The sequence below is a fragment of the Gigantopelta aegis genome, chromosome 14 (assembly GCF_016097555.1).
Source record: "Gigantopelta aegis isolate Gae_Host chromosome 14, Gae_host_genome, whole genome shotgun sequence".
NCBI classification, from domain to species: domain Eukaryota; kingdom Metazoa; phylum Mollusca; class Gastropoda; order Neomphalida; family Peltospiridae; genus Gigantopelta; species Gigantopelta aegis.
The window spans coordinates 10,312,386-10,326,347 of record NC_054712.1 but is presented as its reverse complement, the minus strand read 5'-3'; the positions used below and the strand labels follow the sequence as shown (position 1 = coordinate 10,326,347).

At 35.7% G+C, this 13,962-nt stretch overlaps 1 protein-coding gene across 1 annotated transcript; it reads left to right on the top strand.

Annotated features, from left to right (window-relative positions):
• Positions 1-2,161: 2,161 nt before the first annotated feature.
• Positions 2,162-8,512, top strand: LOC121389027 (tripartite motif-containing protein 2-like). Its single transcript, XM_041520622.1, has 2 exons — positions 2,162-2,242; positions 4,536-8,512. The coding sequence occupies exon 2, from the start codon at positions 4,613-4,615 to the stop codon at positions 6,482-6,484; it is 1,872 nt and encodes a 623-aa protein (XP_041376556.1). The 5' UTR covers positions 2,162-2,242; positions 4,536-4,612; the 3' UTR covers positions 6,485-8,512.
• The last annotated feature ends 5,450 nt before the right edge of the window (positions 8,513-13,962 follow it).

Sequence of the window (13,962 nt, the reverse complement as noted above, 5' to 3'; positions counted from 1 at the left end):
TTTACGTGTTAAAATCGACAAATTCAAATAAATATTATTTCGTTTGGAAAGGGTAAGGGTTGTTTTTGTTGTTGGTGTTGTTGTTTTTTGTTGTTTTTTTGTTTTTTTTGGAGGGGGAGGTTTAACGACATCAAAGATAAAGCATATTGATTTAATAATCATCCGACCATATACAACCGTAAATAAAATGTGTTGAGTGCGCGTTGTTAAATAAAACATATCCTATCCTTCCTTCCATCTGCTGTTGGATGTCTAACATTTGGTAATTTTGACATATAATCTTAGAAAGGAATCGGGTGCATGTGCAGGGGGAGGGAATTGGAGGTCGAAACCCTTACTTGCCGAAGCTTAAAAAAAATTGAAATGTATTTTTTGGGGGAGCATGGCCCCATATAAACTTCGCTTAACACAGTCTATAACCCCAACCCCGCAGAAATCCCTGCACACGCGCCTTGGAAACCCGCTACATTTTTTTTACCAAGGGATCGTTTATATGTACCATCCCACAGACAGGATATCACATACCATGGTATTTTTGTATACCCGCCGATGGAGATCGATCCTAGACTGACCGCGCATTTCCAAAAACCTTTTTAGGTCTAAGTAATGAATAATAATAACATATAGTCTTGAAAAATGTTACTTAACTCGAACACAGTACCCTCTTCCTCTACCCCTAGAGCGTTACGTAATTAGTAACACCCCCTTACATGTAACGCGTATGCCAACAGCTGGCCACTGTCAAAATTTCAAGGCAAATACCCCACTCACCGACCCCTGGAAAGGCGTTGTACCATACCTCTATGGATATAAATATGTTTTAGAGATATGAGACGACCCCTCAATCAAGACAGTTAAATTTGTTCAAAAATTGCGAAATCTCACGTGATCTCTTGTTGGGGAATTCTATACTTGTGATAAGCCAATGAAAACCGAGATCGGTACGAGCCCGTCAAAAGTTTCCCACTTTCAAAATACTGGCTTTGTTTTTGACCTGGATAAGCCAGCGTAGTGAAACCAGTGCGGAGTTCGGCGTCATATATGCACCAAACGTAATTGGATTTTCTGTTCTATATGCTTAAAGAGACATTCCCGAGTTTGCTACATTGTAAGATGTTTCCGACTAATAAAATATTTCTACGATTAAACTTACATATTAAATATATTTTCTGGTTTAGAATATCAGCGTCTGTATATTCAATGTGTTTCTGGTCGTCTTAATATTTGTAAGAAGCCCAAAATGGATTTTGTCTTCAAATAATTTTGTACGTACGAAAAATTATATTTTTGGAAATAAAATGAAATTTAACCTAGTACAAATATTAGAACGACCAGAAACACGTTTAATATACAGCCACTAACATTTTATGCAGAAAAAATATATTTGATATGTAATTACAATCGTTAAAAAGTCTTTGTTAATCGATAACATCTTAAAAAGTGCAGCAAACTCAGGAATGTCCCTTTAAATAATAAAAATATTCCAGGGAATGTAGTTTTAAATTTTTTCCAGCATCTTGAAAATGGAAACGTCATTTACACAGTTTATTGTCATTGTGAGATGCAGCAAAGTAACGTCATTGGAATACTGACATCATTCAAATTCAAAATTAGCTGTATTAGTACCCATGGGCGTCGATCGGTGGGGGACAGGGGGGATGCGTACCCCTCACTTTTCAACGCCGGGGAACAATCTATATAAATCCCCCCCACACACACACACTTTTTCCTTTATCACACACACGCGCGTTCCCCCCCCCCCCCACACACTTTTAAAGCGGGATTGACACCCATGATTAGTACAATGCTTCGCCACATTAAAATAAAAACTAGTCCACTAACCTTGATCCCCGTCAAAATTAGAACACTGTTCGATATTATTTTTCATAATTCTGGACAAAATATTAAGTTTAAAGTTGGTGACTTCACAGCAATTTGCTTCCCGCTCTTTACTGTCAATCCTTGTACCTGGCATGCATCGTTCCAACTCATAAGTCTCATATTCATGAAATTATCCCTTTAATGCTAGATCTCGACCTATGACACGGAAGTGCCCGAGTTAGTGCAATGCAATCACCACCGAATACACTGGTCAGTGGCTCCAAACACTATAATAAGCGGAATTTCAATGAATATCAGTTCTGTTTTGGGGGGGGGGGGGATTGAATTTCCGCCGGAAGTACAAGTAGTAAATGGTAATATTTATATTTGTGCGGGTTACGTAACGATGACAAAGTATTAGGTAAGCAAAATCGTAAGAAAAACAGCAGATGTTTGATGTATTTCACACTTAAAGACTTACTTTTTGTCATTGACTGTTACCCTCTACATTATTTTTTATGGTAAATTTAATAACGAGTCGCTGTAGTTGGCCTACTGCCGGCAAAGTCACGAAAGTGAAACAGGATCTGTGACGTGAAGTGCTGAGCAGGCTACATACAGGTTGGGGCACCCCCCCCCCCCCACCCCCCCCCCCCAAACTTAAACTTAAGTTATAGCAACAATTTCGAGTATGTTTTTATTGTCAATCACCGTCAATGGACCGCTTGGGCTGTTTCTTTTTCCAGCCACTATTCCAGTATTATGAGTATAACAAAGGCTGTGGTTTGTGCTATTATGTTTGTCACTTTGTGTGATGGTGTATATATAAAAGATCTCATTACAGCTAATTAAAAAGAATAGCTCATCATGGTGTTGTCACAGTTGTGGCAGTGGCTTTCGTCACTTCTAATCTGTGTGGTCCATAACCATGTATCCAATATTATTTAACCATTTATAAAAAAAAAATTTTAGAGTGCCTCGTTAAATATTAAAACATTTCTCTTCTTTTTTTGTTTATGAAAAACATTTTACTCTTTAGGACATAAAACCTTCACATGACCTTCACATGACCATTTGGGAGCTAACTTGAAATTATTGTTTCAGAAATCAGTTTGTATTACTTGCATATTTCTGATACCAGTGAATACATCTAACTTCTAAGATTTTAGTCAGTAACTAACCTAGTTTTAGGCCTAGCTATCATTCTTAAAAAATTATTTAAATACATTTATGTAATTATATACAGGGTAAATAGGAAATTAGGATGTGACAGATTGTAATCCAATGGTTTCACATTGATCCATTTCAGTTTTTCGGGTGTTTTTTTTTTAGATATTTTAATTTTTATTGATAAAAAAGAATGAAAAGGATTGCACAACAGGCAGAGCCTATTATAAGTGCTCTCCTAAACAAGATGGACATCAGACAATATTCATAATCATATATATAAAACATAATAACAATGTCCATTGGCATAAAATATTTAACATAATTAATATTTGTTAATATATATATATCTAGTAATAAAAGGTAATCAGTTTTTATAATTTGCTTCAGTTTGTTAACACATGTACTGGCAGTATATATGGATGGAAGATATAAGTTGAAACAAATATAGTTTTATATGATTAACATGTTTGCAAATCACTACGTCTGTTTGATTGTTTTAAATATAACTAACCAGTTTTTGTAATTTGCTTCAGCATTTATCAGTACTGATCTGTAATTAATAGTAATTATAAGTCAGTTCAATTAATGTCAGCATTTTTGTTGCTAAAATTGACATATTGTTATGAGAAGGTAGTATGCATTTAAAATAAAAATACTAATTGTGAAAATGTGTTTTAGCTGAAGTAAAGTACTTGTTTCTCATTATAAAGTCAGGGGTGTAGACATGGAAAATATTTCACTAGCCCATTGGAACAGAGCCAATTAAAATTGACTAGCCCGACAGAATTTCTACTAGTCAGCCAGCCTATAGAACACTATATTATTGTTTAAACAGTATAACATATATAATATGTTTGACAAAAACATTATTACGGACATTTGGCAGATCGCCCGTCGGACTAGTAGTTGCATTTTTTAACTCATCCCTCAGAATTTTAACTCACATTTGGCGAGCAGGCGTGTACTTTTTGCACCCCTGTAAAGTGATCGCTAGGGTAAATCCCCATTGGTGGGTCTATTAGGCTATTTCTCATTCCAGCCAGTACACCACAATTGGTATATCAAAAACTGTGGTATATGCTATCCTGTCTTTGAGATGATGCATATATGTAAAAGATCCCTTGAACACTACTAGTGGGAAAAAATGCAGCAGGTTTCCTCTCTGAGTCTATATATCAGTATTATCAAAAATGTTTGACATCCAATAGCCGATGATTGAAACATCAGTGTGCTATAGGGGTGTCCTTAAACGACAAAAAAACCCTCTTTAACTTGTTGCTGAGGCAATTTTTTGAATTGAAAAAGCTGAATATCAGAATCAGAGCTAGCTCTGGCACTCGCTAAATTCGCCAGTTGCAAATTTTGAAAGCAGTTGGCAAATTTTATTTTAGTTTGGCGAATAATTGACATTTTTAAAGAAAATAACTGACAATTTCTGCAATTTTTTAAGTTTAATAAACAATTTGGAGAATTGTTTTGTTCACCCAGAGCTAGCCCTGCTGAATTAAGAACATTGTTCATAAATGGATGTTTTCTCTTTTCAGGCACAGTGTTTCACAATATTGGGCTGTTTTCGAATCTACATGCAGTTAGATTTCTGACACATCAGTTTACACTTGTAATGGAGCTCAATGGAGAACACCAGCAGACGGACAGGAACCTCATCTGTGCTATTTGTCGGGAAGACATGAAGCATTCCAAGCAGCTCCCATGTCTTCATACGTTTTGCTGCTCGTGTCTTGATGACTATATCAAACACAACACCCGTGGTGGAGAACCAACCATTAGCTGTCCTCAGTGTCGACGGCGGATAACCGTACCGGAAAATGGTGCTTCCGATTTCCCCAGCAGCTACTGTGTTTTAGCCCGGAGCGCTTCTTCGCGGATAGAGTCGGGTGATCTCACTTGCGGGGAGTGTGGGAAGGAGAACTATGCGATTGGATTTTGTATCGAATGCTCCAGAAACCTCTGCCGTGACTGCAAGGAGAAGCACAAGGCTGCAGCCGATACACATTCCCATCATATCTTAGTGATGGGCGATGGAAGAAAGAGAGTCGAAAAATGCTGCATGTGCGCCATCCATCCTGACCGAGAGTTGAAATTCTACTGTCAGGGCTGTAAGGAGCCGATTTGTCAAGACTGCCGACTGACTAAGCACTACGACAAGGTAGCTCACCCAGCCGTTGACATCTCGGAAGTTGCAGACGTCGACCGCAGACGGTTAACGTCTCTAATAGAAAACCTGTCAGTGTATTTGCCTCCTTTCCAGAAAGCACAGCACTCTGCCAATAATGTAATAGATGAATTAAAGAATCACGCTCATGATGTTGTTGCTGACATTAATGCCTGGCGAGAGGAAGTTCAAAGCAAGGTGAATCTACTGTGCGATGACGACATTAAGTTCGTGAAAGACCGCCTTCAAGGCTGTCTGAAAGAACTGGAACCCACACATGGAGACATTAATGAAGAACTCGACTTTCTCTGCCGTGCCATAGACACAGCCAAGCCTGTACACCAGATGGGCGACGATGTCAAAGTTGTCAATGTTACGAAGGAGATGGAGAACCTGTTGGTTAAATACAGCCAGCTGAAGCCGAAGTCACTTCCAAGGAAGAGATTTATTTTCACAAAAGAGCTGTACAACAGTAATACGCTCAACAACTACATCGGCCTGATGGGTTTCGAGTACACCAAGCTGAAACTGGATTTCACCTTTGAAACTGATCACCTGATGGACTACAGCATCATCCCGGAGACCGACAGCACTGCCTGGATGTCTTACTTCACCTCGGAGGAAAGTGCTTTAGTTCTGTACGACCAGACAGGACAGAAGAAAGAAGACATCTCGCTAACTCCCTTCGGACGATCACGAGTTGCGCTCCTGGGGAAATCATTTCTTATTTCCTCAAAGGTAGAGAAAAAGGTTTTCCTGTTTCCTGGAAATTCATTGCCACCAGTAGAATTTGCCTCAACGGATTTACCACCAAGAGGACTTGCCGTTACAGCAGACAATCTCATCCTCATTGTTGCATCTGTGTCGGAAATCACAGACGAAGCAGAAAATGTCCTGCTGGTGTATTCCCAGCGTGGAGAGCTGATTAAGGAAGTGAAGGAGGAAAATGGGGAGAAGATATTCCGTTCTCCTCGCTACGTCGCGGTGAACATCAATGGCGACGTCATCGTCTCGGATCAAGGAAGTCACTGTGTGGTGATAATGAACAAGAATCTCGAGGTCAAAGGTCACTACACGCTCAATCAGTCGAATCCGTTTTGTCCTCGCGGCATCTGCTGTGATAAATACGGCCGGATCATCGTCACCGACAGCTGCAACAACCGGATCCACCTGGTCTCTGCAGATGGTAAGTTCATCCGGTTCCTACTCACCGAGGAGGATGGTTTGAACTGGCCACAGCTGGTTGCAATTGGGCCAGGAGACAAGCTATGGGTGGCTTGTCGTGGGTGTGTTCAAGTCTACGACTACGTATTGGAGTAAATACTTCACTAAGATGTTAATGGAAGCCAACGAATTGTCGGGGTAAGGGTCTTGTTTTGAAAGATAAAAATTGTTTATTATGAAGGTATAGTGCTTGACCAACAATGGTATCAAGTATTTGTTTTAATAAGATGAAATAAATACAAAATGGAAACAAAACCCAATAATATTGGTTAGATTATGACATGATGACAGTGAAAAGAGGTGAGGTGATAATACTATTACATAACCTCAGTGGAAGGAGTTGTCTTAGCATTACATGTGATGTACAATACATGCAAGTTAAATGGGTACCAAATACAGGGTCCACACTGGCAAACATTTTTAGTTTAGCCAGTTTTTAGATGTGCACATGTATTTTGAATATTTCCTTTAAAAATTATTAAAATGTGGTTAATTTAAGCAATATTTTATTAACCAAAAACTAAATGTTATAGCCATTTAAATTTAAAAAAAAAAAAAAGCAAGTGGCTAATTGGGCCATGTACAGGGTGAGCCCTGAAATGACAGATTTTAAAATTCATATGCCAATAGATAATCGCCTCTATGACTCCTCGAGACAAGTGGCTGTTAATAAAAGTGGAAACTTGAGTAGGGTTTTTATGCATGTTAATTATTATAGTTTATACAGTCCTTTGACAATTAAAATGTTTTGTAAATCACATTAAACAAAGAAACAAACACCTGTAATCAGCATATGTGATTCATGATGTCCTTTATTTAATGTCCAATGATCGAAAAAAGTGTTATGCAAAATTGGATTTGCATGAACAAAACTATCATAAGGCATCAAAAAATTTCAAGAACAATAGTTTTGTTCATGCAACACTTAAAATTTTTGCAAGTTATCTTATCTTAAGCAGCACTATAAAATTGTAAAACCATCTAAGTTATGACGTCAAAAGTCTTTTCTCTAGCAATTTGGCAATTTAGACTAAATACTTTTGGGACATTTTCATTATTTTTAGGGCACATTTTTTAAAAATTAAAGACAAAAAAAATTTATGAACTAAAGTTAAATGTAATTAATGTGCTTGCATTAATAAATAAATGGCAGAATATATAACAGGGATGTTTCATTAATTAATAATATACTTTCCGAGTTTTTTTATAAAGGCAAATTTAGCATTATTGAAAAAGGCTTGTTTAATCTCAGGGCATCATGGCACTGACTAAGGCAAAATGGTGCAAGACTATTGAGGCGATGTGCCACACCATGCTAAAACAAGCTAGAGAAAAACACTACATCACTATTGTGTGTGCTTAGTGATGTCATAGCCTACAAAGTACAATGGTTTTACAATTTCGTAGCACTATCATAGCTTCGAAAATCCCTAGCCTGGTTTTTAATCCATATTTTGTTTGAGTATTGTATTCAGGACATTATTTATATAGAAATGAAATGAGTTTCCGTAATTTGTTCTGCCAATTTTCAGTTCTCATGGGCCAGATGATTACGGTATCACAATTTTCAGAGACCTATTATACTGGTACATTTGAATAAACCAGTAAATAATAAAGATGATAAAAAGTGTATATTTAAAGAGACTGTTTGATGTACATGTAATATAAATTGTATGTGATGCAGGGCTCACCCTGGATTAAAAATACCTGTAGCCAAAATATTAGCCAAATGGAAATTTTATTAGCCATATTGAAAATGCTTTAGCCAAAATTGTCTTACCTAGTACTGTATAGAGTATTTATATATGAATCTCAAAATGCATCTTTTTTCAGCTAATTGTGTACAAATTGGGAAAAAATCTCAATAACAAAACTGTATTACCTGATCAAAATCAAAGACAGCAGTGGTGGTAGGGGCAGTTAATATATTACTTTGATTTTTCAGGGGGTGGGGGGTGATGCATTATGCTTTTTTTTTTAATATAGAGCTCATTATTTCTTGAAATAGCTATCTTTATGTTACTTTATGTAACCCATCAATTCCCCACCCCCAACAATTTCATAATTTGCGCCATGTTGTTGCTGTTGATTTCAGCGTTGTGTTAAATGCTTGTGATTTCTGCTTGTAAAATACCTAGGCTAAGAATGCTGACTTCACAGTATATTCCATATATATATTTTTTTTTTTGTAAACCATAATAAAATTAAAATGTACGGTCTTTTTAAAATCCATCTGACTTATTAAATTTCACCTCACAGTCTTACAAATCTATGTCTAACAAATATGATTATTGTAAAATAATTTTATTCAGTTTACGTGTATCTGTAATTTGTACAAATATCGCATGTTCATTTCCTTCGATCGTGATATGCATGCGTGCTCTCGACTATGGGTACGAAATTAACAAAGACAAAGAAATAACCGAAACTGCAGTTAGGTATTCATTGATGCGAACAACTATTGTTTTTCTACAAATTTATATCAAGATTTACTCCGCAACGATGTCTCTTGATACGTGGGTGTCAGCTGACTCTGAAGCATGACGCATATTCATGCCGAGAGCTGTGCTCAGTTCAGCCAACGACCGTTCTTCCTAACGTTCCCGAACAATTTGATTGGTGTCCGTCGTGTCCATTTGGTTTAATGTGAGGCGAACGTTTTGTTTTCGCTTGGTCTGGCTAAACTCAGCCCTTTGAATAGCCTACATGTCTTTCAGCCCTGAACTGGCATGCGTATTTAAATTGACACGCATTGTTGGTCTCTTTTTTTATTACTTTGGTTCAAAGACTTTACAAAGTTAAAATAACAAGTTACGGACTTTGATTTCATACATGTTGAATGCATGCCGTTAAAATTAATAACTGTGATTGTTAAAATAAACAAACTTCTTCAGGCCTACACTGTATTCTGGATAATACCGTTTCTCATTACTGGTCACGAGATCACTATTATGCTAATTGAATATTTGCTATTATTATTGTTTGTTCACATCAGAAGATATAAAATGGCTTAGCAAAAATTTTAGTCACTTGCAAATTTTATTAGCCATTTTTTTGTAAAAATTAGCTACCGACAGTGCGAGCCCTGGTGATGGTATCATGATATTGACATAATTTTGAAAATACATAGTAAAATGTGTATAATATATGTTGTATCAAATGAGGTGAAATATTTAGTTTTTCCGTTTAATGTTACACATCTACTCAAAACTGGATCATTGCTTCTATGGCTATTATTATTTTCTTGTTTGTAACAAGTGTTGCAAAGTGCGATAAAATTGATATTGTGTGCACTAGATGTAATTATACTTGGTAATATAAATGGCTCGATCCCCATAATCTAAGTTTGGAGAGCAATCAATTACTTCACTCTGTTTCATATCAAGGTCTGATAAAACGGATAACCTACATGTATGACATTAAACTGTTATAATTTTTATCCTGCAATTCAACAAGAAGAGTGGGCAAATCAACTTTATTCCTAGCTTTCAATGTGCTCTAGCTAAACAAGCAAGAATTTTGCAGTAAGACAACAAAATATATAACATGCAATATATATGTTATATTTGTCACGCTAACAGTTTTGACTCATAATTCCTAAATAAATTATTATTTAATTAAAAATATATATATTATTTTAATACTGGATATTTGCCACACAACAAAACTATATTTTGATTGAAATTAATGATGTACAAAGAACAAGCAATTTGAATGTCTAGTCAAAGGAGCAGTTTGAGTCAGATCGATCGGTTATATACATGTATACATGTACTGTCAGTGATAGAAATAATCAGAATTTTTCACTAGTCCACCGGACAAGTACATCTACAAATCTACTTCTCCATCAATATTTTCACTTGTCCAAATAAGTTGTTGGTTTTATTCAAGAGCAAGAACAATGTTTTTGATTGCTTAAAATGAAACAGCATTATAATGTTTTACTTGTCCACTAGACAACCACTAACATACATTTTGCTTGTCCCAGCAGATTATCACTTGTCAGGACAAACGGATAAGTGCTTATTTCGAACACTGACTGTAACAGATGGTATTTTGCTACTATAGCACCATATATCACTTTGCTTTATCTCGTCATCATATTCTGTCAGTTGATGCACAAACAGTGGCTGCATGATGAAAAGTTAATTTAAACAAATACTCTATTCATGTTGTATTATATATATATATAATTTTAGTTTTAGAATTGTTCACATGGGGGATATTGGAACATTTTGTTTTATATACTCAAATGTAGGCCTCGAAATTGGATGCAAAATATGGCTTGCTGTTATTTTTAGTTACAGCTACTTACATAACATTCCCTTCATTTACCACACCATCATTCCCGGCTGTCTATTCTGATAATATAAGTCATCGCATCAAAACCAGTGTAAAATGTTAATCAAAATACTTGTATTGAGCAGTAGTTGATCATGTGGTATTTAACCTTTTCATATCTGTGCTAATATGATGTCATGTCATGAAATAAATAGTGTTGCGCACTTGTCATTATGTCCACAACATTAATAAATTGATGACATCTGCACACCATCACATTACAAAAGGGTTAAGATACAGACCTAAGTTATACACAAATAACAAGGCACAATATTTTTAACATGCACTGGTGTCGGTTATGCAACTTTACATGCATATGAACATCCTGTTACATTCTTAAATTAAAAAAAAGTTGCAAAAGTTTGAAGATAATACTCATTTTAATGGAAGTTGTGGTACTTGATTAAATTATGCAAATACGTGTATAATTCATATAACGGAACAATCGGTTACAATGGTAACATCATGTGAACCAACTCCTGGTTGTACCTGAATAAATTTTAAGTATTGTCCCCTGTTCTGATAAATCATAACTGTATACATTTTGTTATATATTTTGTGAAAATTAAGGTCTATTATGTAAGTTTTTGTTTTCATTCCTCATTTCGAAATTGATTGTGATGTACTTAATAAGGTAGTCTAGTATAAGACACAAACTCCACATGTTGATGCAAACTCTTTATACATTTTGTCAACTGTTTACTGTAAATGCTTTCATTTTTATGCATAGTATTATTAAATTTTATTGTGATGGACATATTGTACATGTAGCCTATCAGGGTTTCTGCCAAAGGGTGCAGAGGGTAAAATTACGTACCCTAAAATCTTTGAAATTAATGGATATATTTTTATGTTTTAGAAAGATGATACAGTGAAACCTCTCTAAAATGGACCCTCTGTAAACTGGAATTCACATGTTGACGCACGTTTAAGTACAGTAGGATTTAAATGTTAAATACAGGGTACAAGTACATATGAGGCTGATCATCAGATCTAGGTGGGGGAGGCAGGTGGGTGTACGTCTTATCAGACCAGAAACATACGTTCATAATTACATATATAAATTTTAAATTGACGTGTATATAAAATATACAAATTTTACATTTTTCAAAATGTGTATGCCTGCAGTAAAATGTATCAAATTGAATATGTATTTTATATATGAAAAGTGTTGTTTAAGTTCAAATATAAATATAATTTGCAGTAATTCATAACACTAAATATATGTATGAATTGTCCTTTGTAGCTGCGCTGTTTTATGCATGTACATTGTATGCAATATGTTGTGCCTTTGCTATCAAATACTACTTGCCAGTTTACGTATTATTTACTCTTTATGAATGTCATCTGTCCATATATTTTTTTAATTTCTGACAAACTGCATTTAGTGACCTAATGTGTTCTACCTAAATTTGTTTTATTTTACACAAACGTTTATTTTACAATGTATATCTTCTTGGGTGTTTTTGCTTTTTGGTTTTAACCAGAATGTTACGTGATAATCTGTCAACTGCTTTGTGTTCAGCTCACAGCTGTGTGTATTAAGCACCGTTCTTCCAACAGCCCGAAGTAATTTGGGGCGAAAGTAAAAGTAAAGTTTGTTTTATTTAACGATGCCACTAGAGCACATTGATTTTTTATCTTATCATCGGCTATTGGACGTCAAACATATGGTCATTCTGACACTGTTTTTTAAGAGGAAACCCGCTGTTGCCACATAGGCTACTTTTTTACGACAGGCAGCAAGGGATCTTTTATTTGCGCTTCCCACAGACAGGATAGCACAAACCATGGCCTTTGTTGAACCAGTTATGGATCACTGGTCGGTGCAAGTGGTTTACACCTACCCATTGAGCCTTGCGGAGCACTCACTCAGGGTTTGGAGTTGGTATCTGGATTAAAATTCCCATGCCTCGACTGGGATCCGAACCCAGTACCTACCAGCCTGTAGACCGATGGCCTAACCACAATGCCACTGAGGCCGATAGGGGCGAAAGTAAAGGTTATATTTTAATTTATTACCAGAGGATGTGGAAGCTATAACTTGGTACAGCCAAAATTTTAAGTGTTTTTTTGTTTGTTAAATAAATCATTCCAGTTTGGTTCCAGAAGTGTTTTGGAAACACAAAAAAACCCACCTTAAAATGTTCTGTTTGTATGTGCATTTGTCAATATATAAATAAAACAGAAATACTTACCTATAGTAAGTATATTAGCCTATTTGCATATTGAGTTTGAAATAAGAAAAAAAATCATTAATTTGTATCAGGACCCAGTCTTATAAAACTTTTAAGTCCAGTATATATAATATTATGACATAACAGACTTTTACCTTTAATTACAATCTGCAATGTTGTATGCATTTTGTATGCCATTGTCATGATTTTAAAGTCTCCACACTATATACTTCCATTAAATCTGCCTTGACTCGTGGACTTTTAAAAGTTTTATAAACCGATGTTGTTGTCTTTTTGTTTTGGGTTGTTGTTGTTTTTTGTTTTTTTTCCCCAGTGCATTCAGACCATGTCATGGTTAACCAATGTTAAGTGCCTGTTTGGAGGACTAAGCAGTAATAATGGTACTGTGGATATGGGATTACAATATTAAATTAATCAAATGTTGTGATAATGATATGAATCTCAATTATCTTTGATCACAGTCAAAGTAAATTTTAGCAAGCTAGTCAAAGGAATCTGTTTTTAAGAAAGCTTGTCATGAGTTGGTCCTTTTGACCCATGTCGGGACATATGGGCCCCAAAACATGTATATGTATGTATGTTGAATAATCTCTATGAAATACTCACACTTTAAATAACAAGCATTTAAATAAGCATAGTATCTGGTATCCCATGTACAGGTTACCTCACAATACAAACCTGGGCTCTGTTTTATGAAGCGATCTTAGCGCTAAGATCACCATAAGTGCATAACATCCTTATGCACTTAAGACGATCTTAGTGGTAAGATCGCTTCATAAAATGGAGTCTTGGGCCCTAATTCACAGAGCTGTCTCAAGCAATATTGCATCATCTTTGCAAGTCATTATGCATTGCACTACAAGATCATAAAGTCGCAAGAGTTTAATAAATTACGCAATTCAAAAATCTCTCTAAAATTAAGTTGTCTCAAGATCACATTTTCATTTCACGTTTTGCTTTGCACTGCAGTATCACAAAGTTGCGAGTTTAGTTAATTAGGTCCCTAGAAATCTGTACGTTATGACACTGTAGTCA